The sequence below is a fragment of the Monodon monoceros genome, unplaced genomic scaffold (assembly GCF_005190385.1).
Source record: "Monodon monoceros isolate NGI ecotype Baffin Bay Population unplaced genomic scaffold, NGI_Narwhal_1 Super_Scaffold_10, whole genome shotgun sequence".
In the NCBI taxonomy this organism is placed as follows: domain Eukaryota; kingdom Metazoa; phylum Chordata; class Mammalia; order Artiodactyla; family Monodontidae; genus Monodon; species Monodon monoceros.
The window spans coordinates 48,848,191-48,861,873 of record NW_021703766.1 but is presented as its reverse complement, the minus strand read 5'-3'; the positions used below and the strand labels follow the sequence as shown (position 1 = coordinate 48,861,873).

At 53.4% G+C, this 13,683-nt stretch overlaps 1 protein-coding gene across 3 annotated transcripts; it reads right to left on the bottom strand.

Annotated features, from left to right (window-relative positions):
• Positions 1-5,093: 5,093 nt before the first annotated feature.
• Positions 5,094-9,694, bottom strand: FOSB (FosB proto-oncogene, AP-1 transcription factor subunit). Of its 3 annotated transcripts, XM_029243858.1 has the most exons (5): positions 9,480-9,609; positions 7,229-7,558; positions 6,851-6,958; positions 5,693-5,848; positions 5,328-5,552 (listed from the first exon to the last, which is right to left on the bottom strand). In XM_029243858.1, exons 1-5 carry the CDS (start codon positions 9,603-9,605, stop codon positions 5,550-5,552), a joined length of 723 nt encoding a protein of 240 aa, XP_029099691.1. In that variant the 5' UTR covers positions 9,606-9,609; the 3' UTR covers positions 5,328-5,549. The 3 variants fall into 3 exon arrangements, with proteins under 3 accessions (XP_029099674.1, XP_029099683.1, XP_029099691.1); XM_029243841.1 differs by having other exon boundaries at positions 5,094-5,848; positions 9,480-9,694; XM_029243850.1 differs by lacking the exon at positions 6,851-6,958 and having other exon boundaries at positions 5,312-5,848; positions 9,480-9,605.
• Between the last annotated feature and the right edge of the window lie 3,989 nt (positions 9,695-13,683).

Below are 13,683 nucleotides of genomic sequence, written 5' to 3'. Positions count from 1 at the left end.
CACCGTAATAAATAGCTTGGGAGAATTTATGTATATTAAAGTCAACAGTCTCACACTCTCCGAAACTACATCACCATAGGTTAAAAGAGTGGAAATTTATGGGTTTTATATAGTTGTGTGGGAAGGAAAGTTATTCGCCCGGATGATCCTCAGTGGTCTGGGGTGCAGGCTTCAAACCTGTAGCTGTCTAGCGACAGAGTGGTTCAATTCCACCTTTCGGGCGTCCTACTTTGTTTCCTTATCCAAACTATCCGTTATAGAGTGCGAGTTGGCCTCGAAAACGATATTTCACTTCTGCGCTTGGCAATGCGTTTCTGTTTTTCCGCGAATAACAAAGAACTCCAAAAGATTAAGAAAAATTCGTCCACACTCTGTTCTAGGATATTTACAGTTTGAGAGTGATCCTGGATTCCTCCCCTTCACTTGTTTACTCACTTATTCATTTACTCACTCATGTACTTAATCACGCATGCACTTACTAAGCAAATATTTATTCATGTGATCATTCATTCATTCATTCACTCATTCAACAAGTATCTGTGGGGTGGTTGCTCTATGCCCGGCCCTGCACTGAGCGGTCCTGGGGACACACTGGTGACGACAAAACCCTGACCCTGACTTCATGGTGCTCCCAGTCAAGTGGAGGAGACAAACTTTAAACACTAATGAATTACCCATTTAATTAACAACTACAAAAGTGACAAGTACGGGGAAGGCAGGCACAGAACCTATGAGGACATCTTACAAGGAGACCTGAGTTCAGGTAGGGTGTCAGGGTAATAGCTGAATATACACCTGAAGGATGACAGAATGGATTAGCCAGCAGAGAGGGGGAATATTCCAGGCGGGGAAACAGGGTGGTCCCAATAACAGCGATAAAGATGGTGATAACTGCATTTTACTCTGCGCTCAGCGCTGGCGTGTACTAGCTCACTGATTCCCCTCAGCCCCATTCTGCAGCTGAGGAAACTGAGGTTCAGAAAGATGAAGTCTCTTGTCCAAGGTTACCCAGCTTTGGGAAGCCTCCAGCCCCAGGGCTCTCAGACCTCTGGCCAATGCTATTTACCACTGCCCTGTGCTGTCTTTCCCATATCAGCTACTCACCACGTCCTGTCTGTTCTGCCTCCTCAAAGTCTTTTGAATCCTTCCCCTCCTCTCTCTCCCACAGCCCTGGTCCTATTCCAGGCTCCCCCTCACATCTCAGTGTCCTCACCCTAGCCTCATCTCTGATCTTCTGCCTTATCCTTGCCCCCTTCCTCTCCCAGCTACCCTCAACGTGGCAGCTAGAGGAGTCTTCCTAAAGCACAAACCTGTCCCTGACCTTCTTATGCTCAAAACCTGCCAGAGCTCCCCAGTACCCTCAAGAGAAGATCTAAACTCTTAGACTGGAATTTCAGCCTGCAGAATCTGCTCCCTGGTAACCTTTCTCTTCACACCTTTTGTTCTAGCGCCTGTGAACCTCTAGCTCCCTCAATGTATCAAGCCCTCTCCCCACTCACAGCTGTTTGCACTCACTATTTCATTAGACTCAGCCTTTTTCTATTCCCTTCTATGCTGTCTATTTATCCTCTAAGGCTCAGCTTGCTATCCTCTCCTCCAGGAAGTCTTTCCTGGCTCCCAGGTCAGCTTAGGTGCCTCCACTGGGCCCCTCAAGTCCCATGGACTCCCCCAACCCTGTCCAATTTAGATCATCCCTGACTATGAACAGGTCTGTGTCCCCCACTGGACTGTGAACCTTAGGAGGGGGGAGCCTGGGGCTGTCTCAGTCTCTGCAGTATCCCCAACCCTGCCCAGCACAGGGCTGGGCACACGATAAATGCTTAGCAAATTTTGTGAATTAACTAAGAAATTAAGTAATTCCATCCTGACAAATTCCCCTGCTTAGTCATTTACTAAGACACTTGACCTCTGGACCAGTACTTCCATTCCCAGAGTGCTTGCTGCTATGCAAATGAGAGCAGGTTTGGCTCTTGCAATGGGGATGGCTCAGCTGTATCTTTGGACAAAGTGGCAGTGGTTTTGGTTTAGTCAATCTTGGTTTGTCCCCAATATGTTCCAAACCCAGAAGAAGTGATCATGTGAAAAAGCAAAAGGCAACTGATCTTCACTGTAAAAGTGATCCAAGTTTTGTGACTCATATAACCCTGAGGAGTTGCCATGTGCCTGAGTGGTCTTCAGCAGCATAAACTTTTTCTACCTCTAACTTTTGCTCAGACAATTCCCAGAACATTACAGGGTCAGGCACAATAAGTTCCCTACATATGAACCTTCAAGTTGTGAGTTTTCAAAGATGTGAACATTCATTTGCATGCCTAATCATGTAAGTTAGTTCATGTGCAATGACGCACGAAGGTTGCAGCAGCCGTTCAGAATGCAATCCAGTGCTGCCATGTCATCTATGACGAGAAAAACAGAGAGACTACCTAGACATCACTGGATGACTAGCAAAAAAGAGCTACTACCCAGATGTCACTGGTTCGTTTTTTCAAGAGGGTAGATAGAATTGAAGCCAGCAAGAAACCAGAACCTGTGCCATCAACGTCAGGCGTGAGTGAAATTGCAGCTTGCCCTCCGTCTCTTATTGTTGATGATCCTTCAGCTCTACTATCTCCCACCTCCTCTCCCTCCTCCAGTCAGTAACTCTTCTTGCCTCTTCACTCCATGCCGGCCCCTGTATGCCAGCTGTTGTGCTGTACACTGTACTTTTCAAGGTACTGTGCTGGAAAATTTTAAATGTTTTATTTTTTGTGTTTATGTATTATTTGTGTGAAAAGTATTATAAACCTATTACAGTGCAGTACTATGTAGCCGATTGTGTTAGCTGGGTACCTAGGCTAACTCTGTTGGGCTTATGAACAAATTGGACTTAACGAACGCCCCCTCGGAACAGAACTTGTTTGTATGTAGGGGGCTCACTGTATAAATTCTTCCCTCACCAGGAAACCTCCCTGACCTTTAGCATTCTGGTATCAGACACCTCATGGCTTATATTCTGCCTCATTACTTCTTCAAGGAGGAGGTACAGCCTGTGTGTGTGGGAAGTCCTCCTGACTGTCTAGCCTCCCTCCATCCTGCTGTTGGCTGATTCACTAGTAAGAGTTCCAGCGTGTGTGTGTGCGTGTGCAGTCCCATAGCAATCTAACCTCACTCCTTCATGCTGAAAGGAAGGCAGGCGATGGGTGTCAGGAGCAAACAGACCCTGAAGCTTGGTGGATGCACTTTTAAGAGCTTTTTATTGGCGACAGTGCAGAACCACGAAGGGGAGGGTAGCGGCCCAGTGCCAGCCAGCCCCAGCCCCCCCAGGGGTCAGGTGCAAAATACAAAAAGAGAATCACAAATACAGCATGGGGTGGGGGTAGTTGGATATTCAATAAATTGTGGTCTGCAGCGACAGGCCCTGCTCACAATTTCACACACACCCAGAATCCTCAAAGATACAGATTACAAAAATCTATAATCCCACAGGCTTACTCACAAAAATAAAATCTCAGGTCCCCAACGAACCCGGAGTCGGAAGACCGCTGGAGGATCAGGGACAGTCAGATGGAAACGGTCAAGTAAAAACAGGCAGAGAAAAGACAGAGGGGAAGGGACACTCGGGAAAGAGACAGCCAAGACGGCCAGAAAACAATCAGAGGGGCCGAGACAATCAGAAAAGAGACAGCTAGAGACAGAGGCAGCCCAAGACAGGCCGCCTCGAAGTTTCCAGAAGCAGTGTTTCCAATTCAATGGCATGGCTTTGAGGGCCAACATGACCTAGAACAAGGTTGCGGAAGCTCTCACATACTCACGCGCACACACACACCCACATATAATATATTTATTTATACATAATAGATATAAGTGCCTTTCGGAAATCAGGAAAGGGATAAATAGCCACGGGAGGGGGGGGGGCTCTGGGTTCAGGGCGGGAGCTGCGGGACGGGGCAGTGGAATGTTCTCCATGCAGCACGGAGGGCGGCGTGACCCACCCGATATTAAAAAATATCAATTGGCCTCATGATAAAATTCTCATGAGGTGAAACACAGGGAAAGGCGGGGGGAGGAGGGAGGGAGCCGAAACCAAGAATTGGGGCTGGGGCAGGGGGAGGGGAAGCTGGGACGGCGGGAGCCCAGCTCCTTCGGGTTCAAAGCCTCAGCCTTTAAATCTTCTCCGGAAAAACGTCGGACCCCCTGGCAATCTCCCCTTGCTCCCTTTCTAGAAAGGATGTGGGGTGCCGAGGGGAGGGAGAAATTGGCGTCCTAGGCTGGGTTAGGGTGACAGGCCTTAAAGGAAAAGGCCAGGGCTTGGTCTGGGGGGAGGGGCGGGGGTCCTGAGGAGAGAGGCCACGCGAATGGATAAGTGTCAGCCCCTCTCGATTCTGTCACCCCCTTGAGTCAAACTCATTTTGAGGGGAGGAAGGAGGCAGGTGGGGGAGGGGAGACCACGGAAGGGCTTTGGGGAGTGGGCGGCACAGTCCCTCCGGAGGGGTTCTGTCCCACCGGGCTCCTCCCCCCGCCCAATCCGGCCAACTCATTTCACAGTATAAAACACTCCCGCGGGACAGGCACCACAGCACCCACTGTGATGTGGTGGGAATCAGAGAGGCCCAACAAGGAAGGCCCGGAGGGAAGGCTGACGGGCGGTGGGGGAGGGTAGACTAACACTGTAATCCAAAAAGAGGGCTGGGGGCTGAATGTGCGGGGGATCCTTAGGGTTCAGGAAATTTAAATCAGAGCCCGTCTCGCTGGGGGGGAGCAGCTGGACGGTCAGGGAGGGAGGTTCACATTTCAGACTAAGTCTGAGTCGGGGGTGGGGGGAAGGGGATCATCATAAGGGGGCATCAACTTCCCTTTAAAGGGGGGCTCAATTCAGGGGAGGATCTACCCACATGGAAATGTTGGATAAATAAGCTAAGGTCGTGGTGGGGGGCGAGCAGGGAGAACCAGCCTGGTCACCCCTTGAAGGGTGGGCGTGGGAGACTCTTTGGGGGTCCTGTGGCATTTCCTTGTTGGGCCTCTCTGCAGAGGACTATACAGCTCACCCCAAAGCCCACCACCAGCACCCCTTTCCCTCCAGCCCAAAGGTGGGCATCACCCCCGCCCCCACTCCCCCATCCCTAGAGGTTGGGTTGAAGCCAGACGGCCGACAGGCAGCCGAGGGGGTCGGTGTCCATCCCCTCCCCACCCCCTGTCCCCAAAGTCACCAGCTCTCTGGTCTCGCTGGGCCACAGAAACAAGAGGCGGTACAAAACACAAGGAAGTCCTCCTGTCCGACGGCAGTGGCAGCTGAGGGTCAGACAGGAGAGGCAGGGAGGCCACTCGCCCGCTTTGTCTCTTCCCCTCTCTCCTCCTCATCCAAATCTCTCTCTCCCTTGTGTGTTTGTTTGTTTTGTGTCTAAAGAGTTCACAGAGCGAGAAGGGAGGGCGAGTTCAGGGGGTCGGAAGGCTGGTCGCTGCCGCTGGTGCGTTGGGCGCCGGCGAACGCGGAGACCTCCGGGCAGGTGAGGACAAACGAGGAAGTGTACGAAGGGTTAACAACGGGGAAGGGGTCGCCGAGGACTTGAACTTCACTGTGTGTAAAGAGAGAAGCTGTCAGGTTGGGGGGTGCGTCTTGGCTGGTCTGGAAGGGCAGGGGCGGTGGTGGCGGGGGCGGAAGCAGCCAGCTGAAACCATCTTCCTTAGTGGATGCTGACCCCGGCAAATCTCTCACCTCCGCCAGCGGGCCCGGCCCGGGCCCCTCTTCGTAGGGGATCTTGCAGCCCGGTTTGTGGGCCACCAGCACAAACTCCAGACGTTCCTTCTCCTTTTGGAGCTCGGCGATCTCCGACTCCAGCTCCGCCTTTTCTTCCTCCAGTTGGTCTGTCTCCTGAGGCCCCGGGCGGCCAGGTCGCAGAGAAGAGCGAGGAAGGAGAAAAAGGCCGTGAGCGACTAGAGAAGGTGAATCATGGCTGAAGCCATCTCTCCTAGACTGACTGCGGAGGCCCAGGGTTGGAAGGCAGCTCTGGACTGAAAGACCCCCTGAGATGGAGGCCTGGTGTGCTATGGGACTTGGGGCAAGGGTCTTACTTTCTAGGAGCCTCAGTTTCCCCATCTGTCCAGTGGATGGTTGGGAAAGAGCCAGGTACACATAGGAAGTCTCTGGTTGCAAGAGGCACTCAGAGGTTTGTTGAGTGAGTGAACGATTGTCATATGTTTCTAAGGCCACCTCTTCCCCTCTGTTACTTTTCCCCCTCTGCCTCCCAGGGAAGAGACCAGGTAGCTCAGGGAAGTAAAGAATTTCCCTGATTTAGCGGGGAAACCCCTGCAAGTATAAAGTAGAAAACTCTCAGACTGAGGTAGGGCATGAAAATAGAGGGGCATCGTGGCAGAGGCCACCAGTCCAAGCTCTGAGAACTACGGGTGGCTGGGGCAGGTGGTGGGGGAATTGATATAGAATCAAAGAATTTCGTTTCACAGACTCTCCAGAATGTTAAATCTAGCAGGAACCTAGGAGATTCACTGAGGAGTTGAAGAGATGGAGAAACTGAGGCAAAAATGGGTTATCACTTGCCCAAGACCTAAAAGGGGAAATGACTGGAGCGCCCCTCTATTAAAGTTCGCTCATATGTCCCCTCAGGATGAAGTGAAGGCCAGGCAAGTGGTGTGTGTGTGTGGAGGGGAGCCGGGGTCATAAACCAGGACAGGAAGCAGCCAGGAATAGGTGAGAGCCTGCGTGTATGAGCTGGGTGACCCCGTCTGTATCTCGTTCCACATGTGGAACCTCTGGTTCTCAGTCCAGGATAAGGGCACAGGTGGTGGTGGGTAACAGAAGATGGGGAGAGAGCCCCCCTTCAGCATACCCTCACCCCACCCCAGGGACCATCCTCACCGCCTGGAGTCGGTCAGTCAGCTCCCTTCGCCGGTTCCTACACTTTGCTGCTGCCAGTTTGTTTCGTTCTCGGCGAACCCTTCTCTTCTCCTCCTCCTCTGGAGTGAGCTGAGTAGGGGAGATAGAGATAGTGAGATTTGGGGGACATGTGTTCCTCCCCATCCACCCCGAAACTCCTCTTCTTCAAGAATCCCCAGGAGTCAGAAAAGAACCTTCTAGACCTCACTGACTGTGGGGAGGATGATAGGGTTTCTGCAGCATTGAGGCTGCAGATGGTCCCTCACCCCAACAGTGGGAAAGTTCCTGCCTCTCTTGCTTCTTCCCCCGCCCCCACCCCGGCCCCTGCACCCAGAGCAAGCTCTGATGCCCTTTACTCACCGTCTCCTCTCGGGGTCTCCTAGGCCGGGCTCGGGCTGGGCGGGGCCCAGGTCCAGTCCCAGGTCCACTGGTGGTTCCGCTGGTGGAAGGCCCACCACTGCCACTAGCTCCGCCACTGCTGTAGCCACTTATGCCCGGCGTGGAGTAACTGGTTCCTGGCATGTCATAGGGGTCAACGGCTGTGGGCTGGGAGGCCAGTGGCTGCCCCTGGGACTGGGCCATGGAAGAGATGAGGGTAGGTTGCACGAGCCACTGGAGGTCCTGGCTGGTTGTGATCGCGGTGACCGTGGGCACGAAGGAACCGGGCATTTCCCCAAGACCGGCGCACTCCTACAGGGTGACACATACACACACAGGCGTAGACACACAAACAGAGACACCGACACACACACACCCAACACACATACACACACCGACCCTGTGAGTGAGCACAGGGCCAGCGGGTGTGGATGTGTGTGTCACAGGCAAAAAGCCACAACACCCACCCTTCCCCTACACCGTGACGCAGTGGTTAATGAGAGGATTTCTGTGCAACTGGCTTCTACCTCCTCCTTCTTCCTCGGGGAAAGGTTGCACGGTTCCAGCGGGTGGTGAATCACACCCCGGGTTGGTGACTCTTAGGTGTGGGGGGTGGGGAGGAGGCTGGACACAGCCGGGTGACAGAACCCCCGGGATGGAGTCACAGCCACACACACAGCCACAACACCCCACCCCCACCCCAGAGGCAAGGGGAGGGAGAGGGAGAGGCCTTAGGCTAAGCCTCCCTCTACACTCACACACATATACACACCCCTCTGGGCGAGGGGATGAGAGACTGGAGGGTCCATGAGACCCCCGTGCAGGGGCGGGGGTCCCAGTTAAAAGGGTGTTGGGGGACGGGCCTAGGAGTTTAGAACAACGTTTCAAGTAATTGTCTCTCCCCAGAGTGAGACTGACAAGCGACAGGTTACGATGGGTAGACAAGGAGAGAAAGTGAGCAGCCAGGCTCCCTCAGACTGTCGCGGAGGTGGAGTGGTGTAGGTCCCGAGACCCCAAGCCCAAGCACCGTTCATCTCCCCCACCCCCAAAATGTAATCCTAGAACTGCTCGGAAGGCTTAACTACTCTCCCAGGGGGCGTGGTGAGGGACAGGCTGGCTCGCTGGCCAATCAGCATCCTGGAAACCCAGAGGGGGCGGGGCTCCTGGAGACCACCTGGCTGGTTCGCCTAGGGCTAGCGGTTCTAGTCCTGTCTTCGGACAAACCGGAGACACCCGGCGTCGGGAGCATTAGGAGTGGGAATGTATCTGTGTGTGCCTGGAGAAGTGGGTGACGGTCACTATGTCTCCCAAAGAAATTCCGGCACACAGACACCCTCTGACCCTGAGAGCGGAGGGACAGGATCCCGGCAAGGTCCTTGCGGACTCATTGGATCGCAGAAGATCGCTCCTGTGGCAACAGGAATCCCCTCGCTCTTCCTCTAGAGGCCCGTAAAAGAGACCCTAGTGCCGAAGAACCACGGGTTCCGGGGACGAACTGGGGGAAGGAAACTGCACCCTACAAATAGGAAGGGAAAGTTGATTGGCCAAAGCTTGCGCCGCGGCGGCCAATCGGAACGCCGGGCTGCCCCCTCCCTTAGCAACGTGGCCCCGGCGTTCCAAAATAGAACGCTCCCGGGACGTCAGGGGCGGGGCGGACGAAGGGGGCGCCACGCGCCGTGCGTGCCCCGCGTCAGACGGAGGATTCCAGCGCGTCAGCCGTTACGCACGGGTTCCCCGTTACGTCTCCGCGCAGGAGGCGGAGGCAGCGCCACTGAGGGTTCGAGGCCCGCCTTCCCACTGGGTCGAGGGTGACCCGGCGCCGGAGTAGGCGCTCGGATGGAGGAGGAAAAAGGGAGGAAGCTACTGGAAGCTTCCCCGGGATTTCCCCCACCTGCCTAACCGCGCTAGCTTCAGGTTGGTGACCTGAGTGGGGGGCAGTCCCCGAGCCGGCTAAAAGTTCTCAGCCCTGCTACCTCATACACGTTGCACTGAACGGCGTACTCACCCCACCCCCAAAGCTCACCCCTCTGTGCTCCCTCCCTGCGTTCCACGCACACAACCAATTGCAAGCACGTCCGGACTCTGCAGTTTGCAGAGTGCGCCGTGAGCCTATCCCCTCTCAGATCCTGGATTTTGACGCGTCTTTATTTGGGGTGGGGGGATTGCTCGCTCCACCCTTGACTTAAAAAAAATTATAAACCACAAAGCATCACCCCAACCCTCTATAACTTACCTGGGAGGCGGCGGCGGTGGGTGGACTGCCGAAGGAGTCCACCGAAGACAGATATTGAGACTCGGCGGAGGGTGAGGAGCTGCACCGGGAGCCGGAGTCGTAGTCTCCGGGGAAAGCTTGAAACATTTCCCTGGGCACAGGGGGGCCCCTGTGACCACGCTGAGGTCGCCGGGAAGCCAAGGCTATGGCCGGGTGGGGGAAAGAAAGGTGAGAGTCCGGGGAAACTCGGGATGGGGGCAGCGTCCCGCTCCAACAAAGGCAAAGTTTCTGTGTAATTCTTTTGCGGTGCCCAGGCCCCCACAAGATGCCGCTGTGCCTCCTGAAAGTCCAGGCTCCGTAGGACCCGGGGGCGAGGGGGGATCGCTCCCCCAGAGGCGGAAAGCTCTGTCCTGCTGTACAGAATCTGCTTCGGGTGCGGTCCCCTCCACGCGTCCGGCGGGTCCCACGGGGGGAGGGGAGTAATAAGGAAGACGAAAAAAAGTAAGTCGATCCTCCAAAATAAAATGTAGAATTATCTAGAAGAATCCTTCCAAAAACTTTCCGGAAAAATAATAAACTGAATTTCACAGCCCCCAAGACGAAGAACCACTACAATCAAGTCCCAGCTCCGCGTATCCCAGCCTTGGCCGTAGCTCTCAGTCTTATGAATGAAGCCCAGAGCCGCTGTATTTATATGCCCGGGGCCCGGCCCCCCTGCTTACGTCACCCTTCCCGCGCTCCGCGAACTTCTCAATATCTCCGGCCCTGGTGAACCCAGCCACGCACCGTCCGGCAACAGGCCTGCCCTAGCCTCGATCTGATCACCTGCATCACCCTCGCGGCCCTGAGGGTCTTGGGGGCTGCGTTCTGAAGCACTCGGCGGGAGGGGATCCCGGCCTGGTCTCCCCGGAGTTCCTGTGACGCAATTAGCCATATAAGGAGCTTGGCCGGCGCCGCTGAGTGTTTGTTTGGTATCCTAGCAATTACGTCAGAGGGAATCCCTCGCTCGCTCGTGCGCTCGCCCCGCGCGCCTGCGGAACCCGCCCGCGCCTGCGCAGTGCAGCGCCGCCCCGGGGGCTGATATTAATAGGCTATTAGACTGACCCAGCGGAGGATCCCCGCAGGGAAGACCCCAGATGGGGGTCCCCCTCACCTCTGGCCGCCCCTCCCATTTCCGCTCGTGGTGCAGCGCTCTCTCTCAAGAATAAGGTCAATCTCCAAAAGCAGCTCTGGCTCTGTGGTGTAGTCACATAGGCGGGGAAACTGAGTCCCGAACCGGGTGGGAGGGGCTGTGATGCTCCAGGTGAAAGTGGAAGTGGGGGTGGAGTCCCGAGGCTCATACCAGCTTCTGCCCTGACTGGCTGTGCGACCTTGAAAAATGTCTTTTCTCTCTGAGCTTCAGCTTCACTTTTCCCGGATGGACAAAGGATGTGTGTCTTGGACCCTGCTGCCCCCAGAGATCCGGCGGCGTTTGGGAGGTACGCGGGTTTGGTGGGGATGGGGAATAAAACAGGGTGAAGTGTCCCTCCTGCTGATGGTGTGGTTAACCTCTCCTTTCTACTTTATAATTCTATCCGTAGTCAGAAATAATGTATGTGTGTGGGGGCATAATAAATAATAATAGTAATAATAATGATGATGATGAAATAATAATAATAAATGCCATGTATTTAGCACTTACCAAATACCGGCTCTTGTACTAAGCCTTTCAATACAAGATTTACAATCGTTAAAACAGCTTTGGAAGTTTAAGGGAGGAAAAATCTTCATTTTATAAAGAGGAAAATGATAGAGAGTTTGTGACTTGCCCAAGATCCCATCTCATCCCATCCCATCAAGAAATTCAAACCCAGGATTCCTATTCTCTTCCTGACTTCTGAGAGCTGCCTGGTTCAGTGAAACTCCCTGAAAAACCTGGGTGTTGGGATTGTTTAAATGACAGTTCCATTGGTGAGGAGTTATAAGCCTTGCAGACCTATCCTGTCTGCTCACAGCGTACACTGTTGTAACCCAGGCTCAGAGGGGAAAGCTGCTTACCTAGCCACCCAGTTAGGAAATGTAGTTCAAGAGTCTAATTAGGGTATTTCAGACACCACAGCCTCCAACTCTTAGGCATCCACTGGTAAGGATCTCAGTAGCTGCATCAGAAACCCGACTTCCTGGCACTTCCCTCCCAGGGCAGAGCCTGGCCCAGCCAGGGCACAGAGGGTGAAGCACTTTAAAATTGTTGAATCCCACAGGCCCAGAGAGGGGGAGGGCCTGGCTCATGGTCACACAGCAGGTATGAAGCCAAGCTGGAGGGGTTGCGTGGTTCCTAATTCCCAGGAGAGTCTTGATTCTCTGTCCCAATAGTGGGGAAGGGGTAGGGAGACCTGGAAGGCTGAGGGGACAGGGGGACAATACAGGGAGATTGAGGTTTCCAGACAAAAGCCCAGCCTCAAACACCTCTTCCCCCACGCCCCCTCTGTCTGCAACCAGTCTGGGAGGAGGGATAGGGACTAGGAGATGACACGGCAACCACCAGCAGGCAGTGACTTGGCCCCAGCATCAGACAGGGAGTGACCCCTCATTCCTGTCCTGTCCAAGCCCCTCATCTCCTCTCCCACAGAATAAAGGAGACACACAAATACCTACCCTAGCTGCCCAAAGACCTTCACACCCCGCCCCAGGGGGCCCATACATCCACACATATACTCACAGGGGCACGCAGGCATTCAGCCACAAGCAGCAACACACACCGCCACACAGAGAAACAGCTTCACGCACACACACACCTGCAGACAGAAACACACACCTTCACATGGTTACCAACACACATGACACACACATCCTCACTATAGATGCACATGGTGTTCCTCACACACAATAACAAGAGTAATTCTTCTGAGCACTCATATTAACTTATTTAATTCTCACAACACTCCTATGAGGTAGGAACTATCATTTTACAGGCAAGGAAATGGAGGCCCAGAGAGGTGAAGTCACTTGCCTAGAGTCACACAGCAAATTAGTGGCAGAGCTGGGATAAGAATGTAGCCTGCGGGGCTTCAGAGCCTTTGCTTTTAATTATTATTAAATGAGTTATATATGTCGATATATTCACACGCAGATGGTCACACTCATGCAGACATTGGACATTCAATCCCCGACAGGCAGACCCAGAATCTAGGTGGCCTGGGCTTACATTCTGGCCCCACCACTTAGTAGTTGGGTGAACTTGAGCTAGTGATGTCTGGAGCCTCAGTTTCCTCGCTGGGGAAAGGAGGGCAGGAATAATGCCCAGCTCATGGGGCTGGTGAGGGGATTATGTGAAATGAATATCAGTAAAGCTTTGGGAACATGCCTGGCACATTGTAGGCACTTGTTTTGTTTTGTTTTTTAATTTTAAAAAAAGTTATTTATTTTGTTTTTGGCTGCATTGGGTCTTCGTTGCTGCGCACGGGCTTTCTCTAGTTGCAGCAAGCGGGGGCTATTCTTCCTTGCGTTGCACAGGCTTCTCATTGTGGTGGCTTCTCTTGTTGCAGAGCACGGGCTCTAAGCGCGCCGGCTTCAGTAGTTGTGGCTTAAGGGCTTTGTTGCTCTGCCGCATGTAGGGTCTTCTGGGACGAGGACTCAAACCTGTGTCCCCTGCATCGGCAGGCGGATTCTTAACCACTGCGCCACCAGGGAAGGCCTTATTTTGTTTTTGAAACAAAGCTATGCAGACCTTTGCAGACCCTCATAGAACCGTGACCTTTGCAGACCCTCATAGAGACGTGACCAGAAGCAGAGACACACAAGATCCCATTATAGCTTTCATGGGTCCAGGCACTTTTGCCTTTGTGGGCCTCTTTCTCCATAAAGACATCTTTAAAATTATTTATCATGACTACATTGGTATAAAGACAAATATTAAATATTAAAACATTTCATTTGACCTAGAAGTTTAGTTCTTCCTTGATTTTAAAAGAAATTAAACACTTTCATGGGCCTCTAAAATTATCATGGGCCCTAGGGCCTAAGGTAAAAATTGGCCCTGGAGACACACACACACACACACACACACACACACACACACACAAACACACTCACACTCTCACACACACACAGAGTCTTACTCAAACATACACATGGACGTGAACACCTTGCCCCCAGAGCATGGCATGGGAAAGGCAAGTCTTTTGCCATGAGGCTGAATCCCAGGGAACTTCCAGGAGGAGGAGGACTTGAGTGCAGAGGAGAGGGC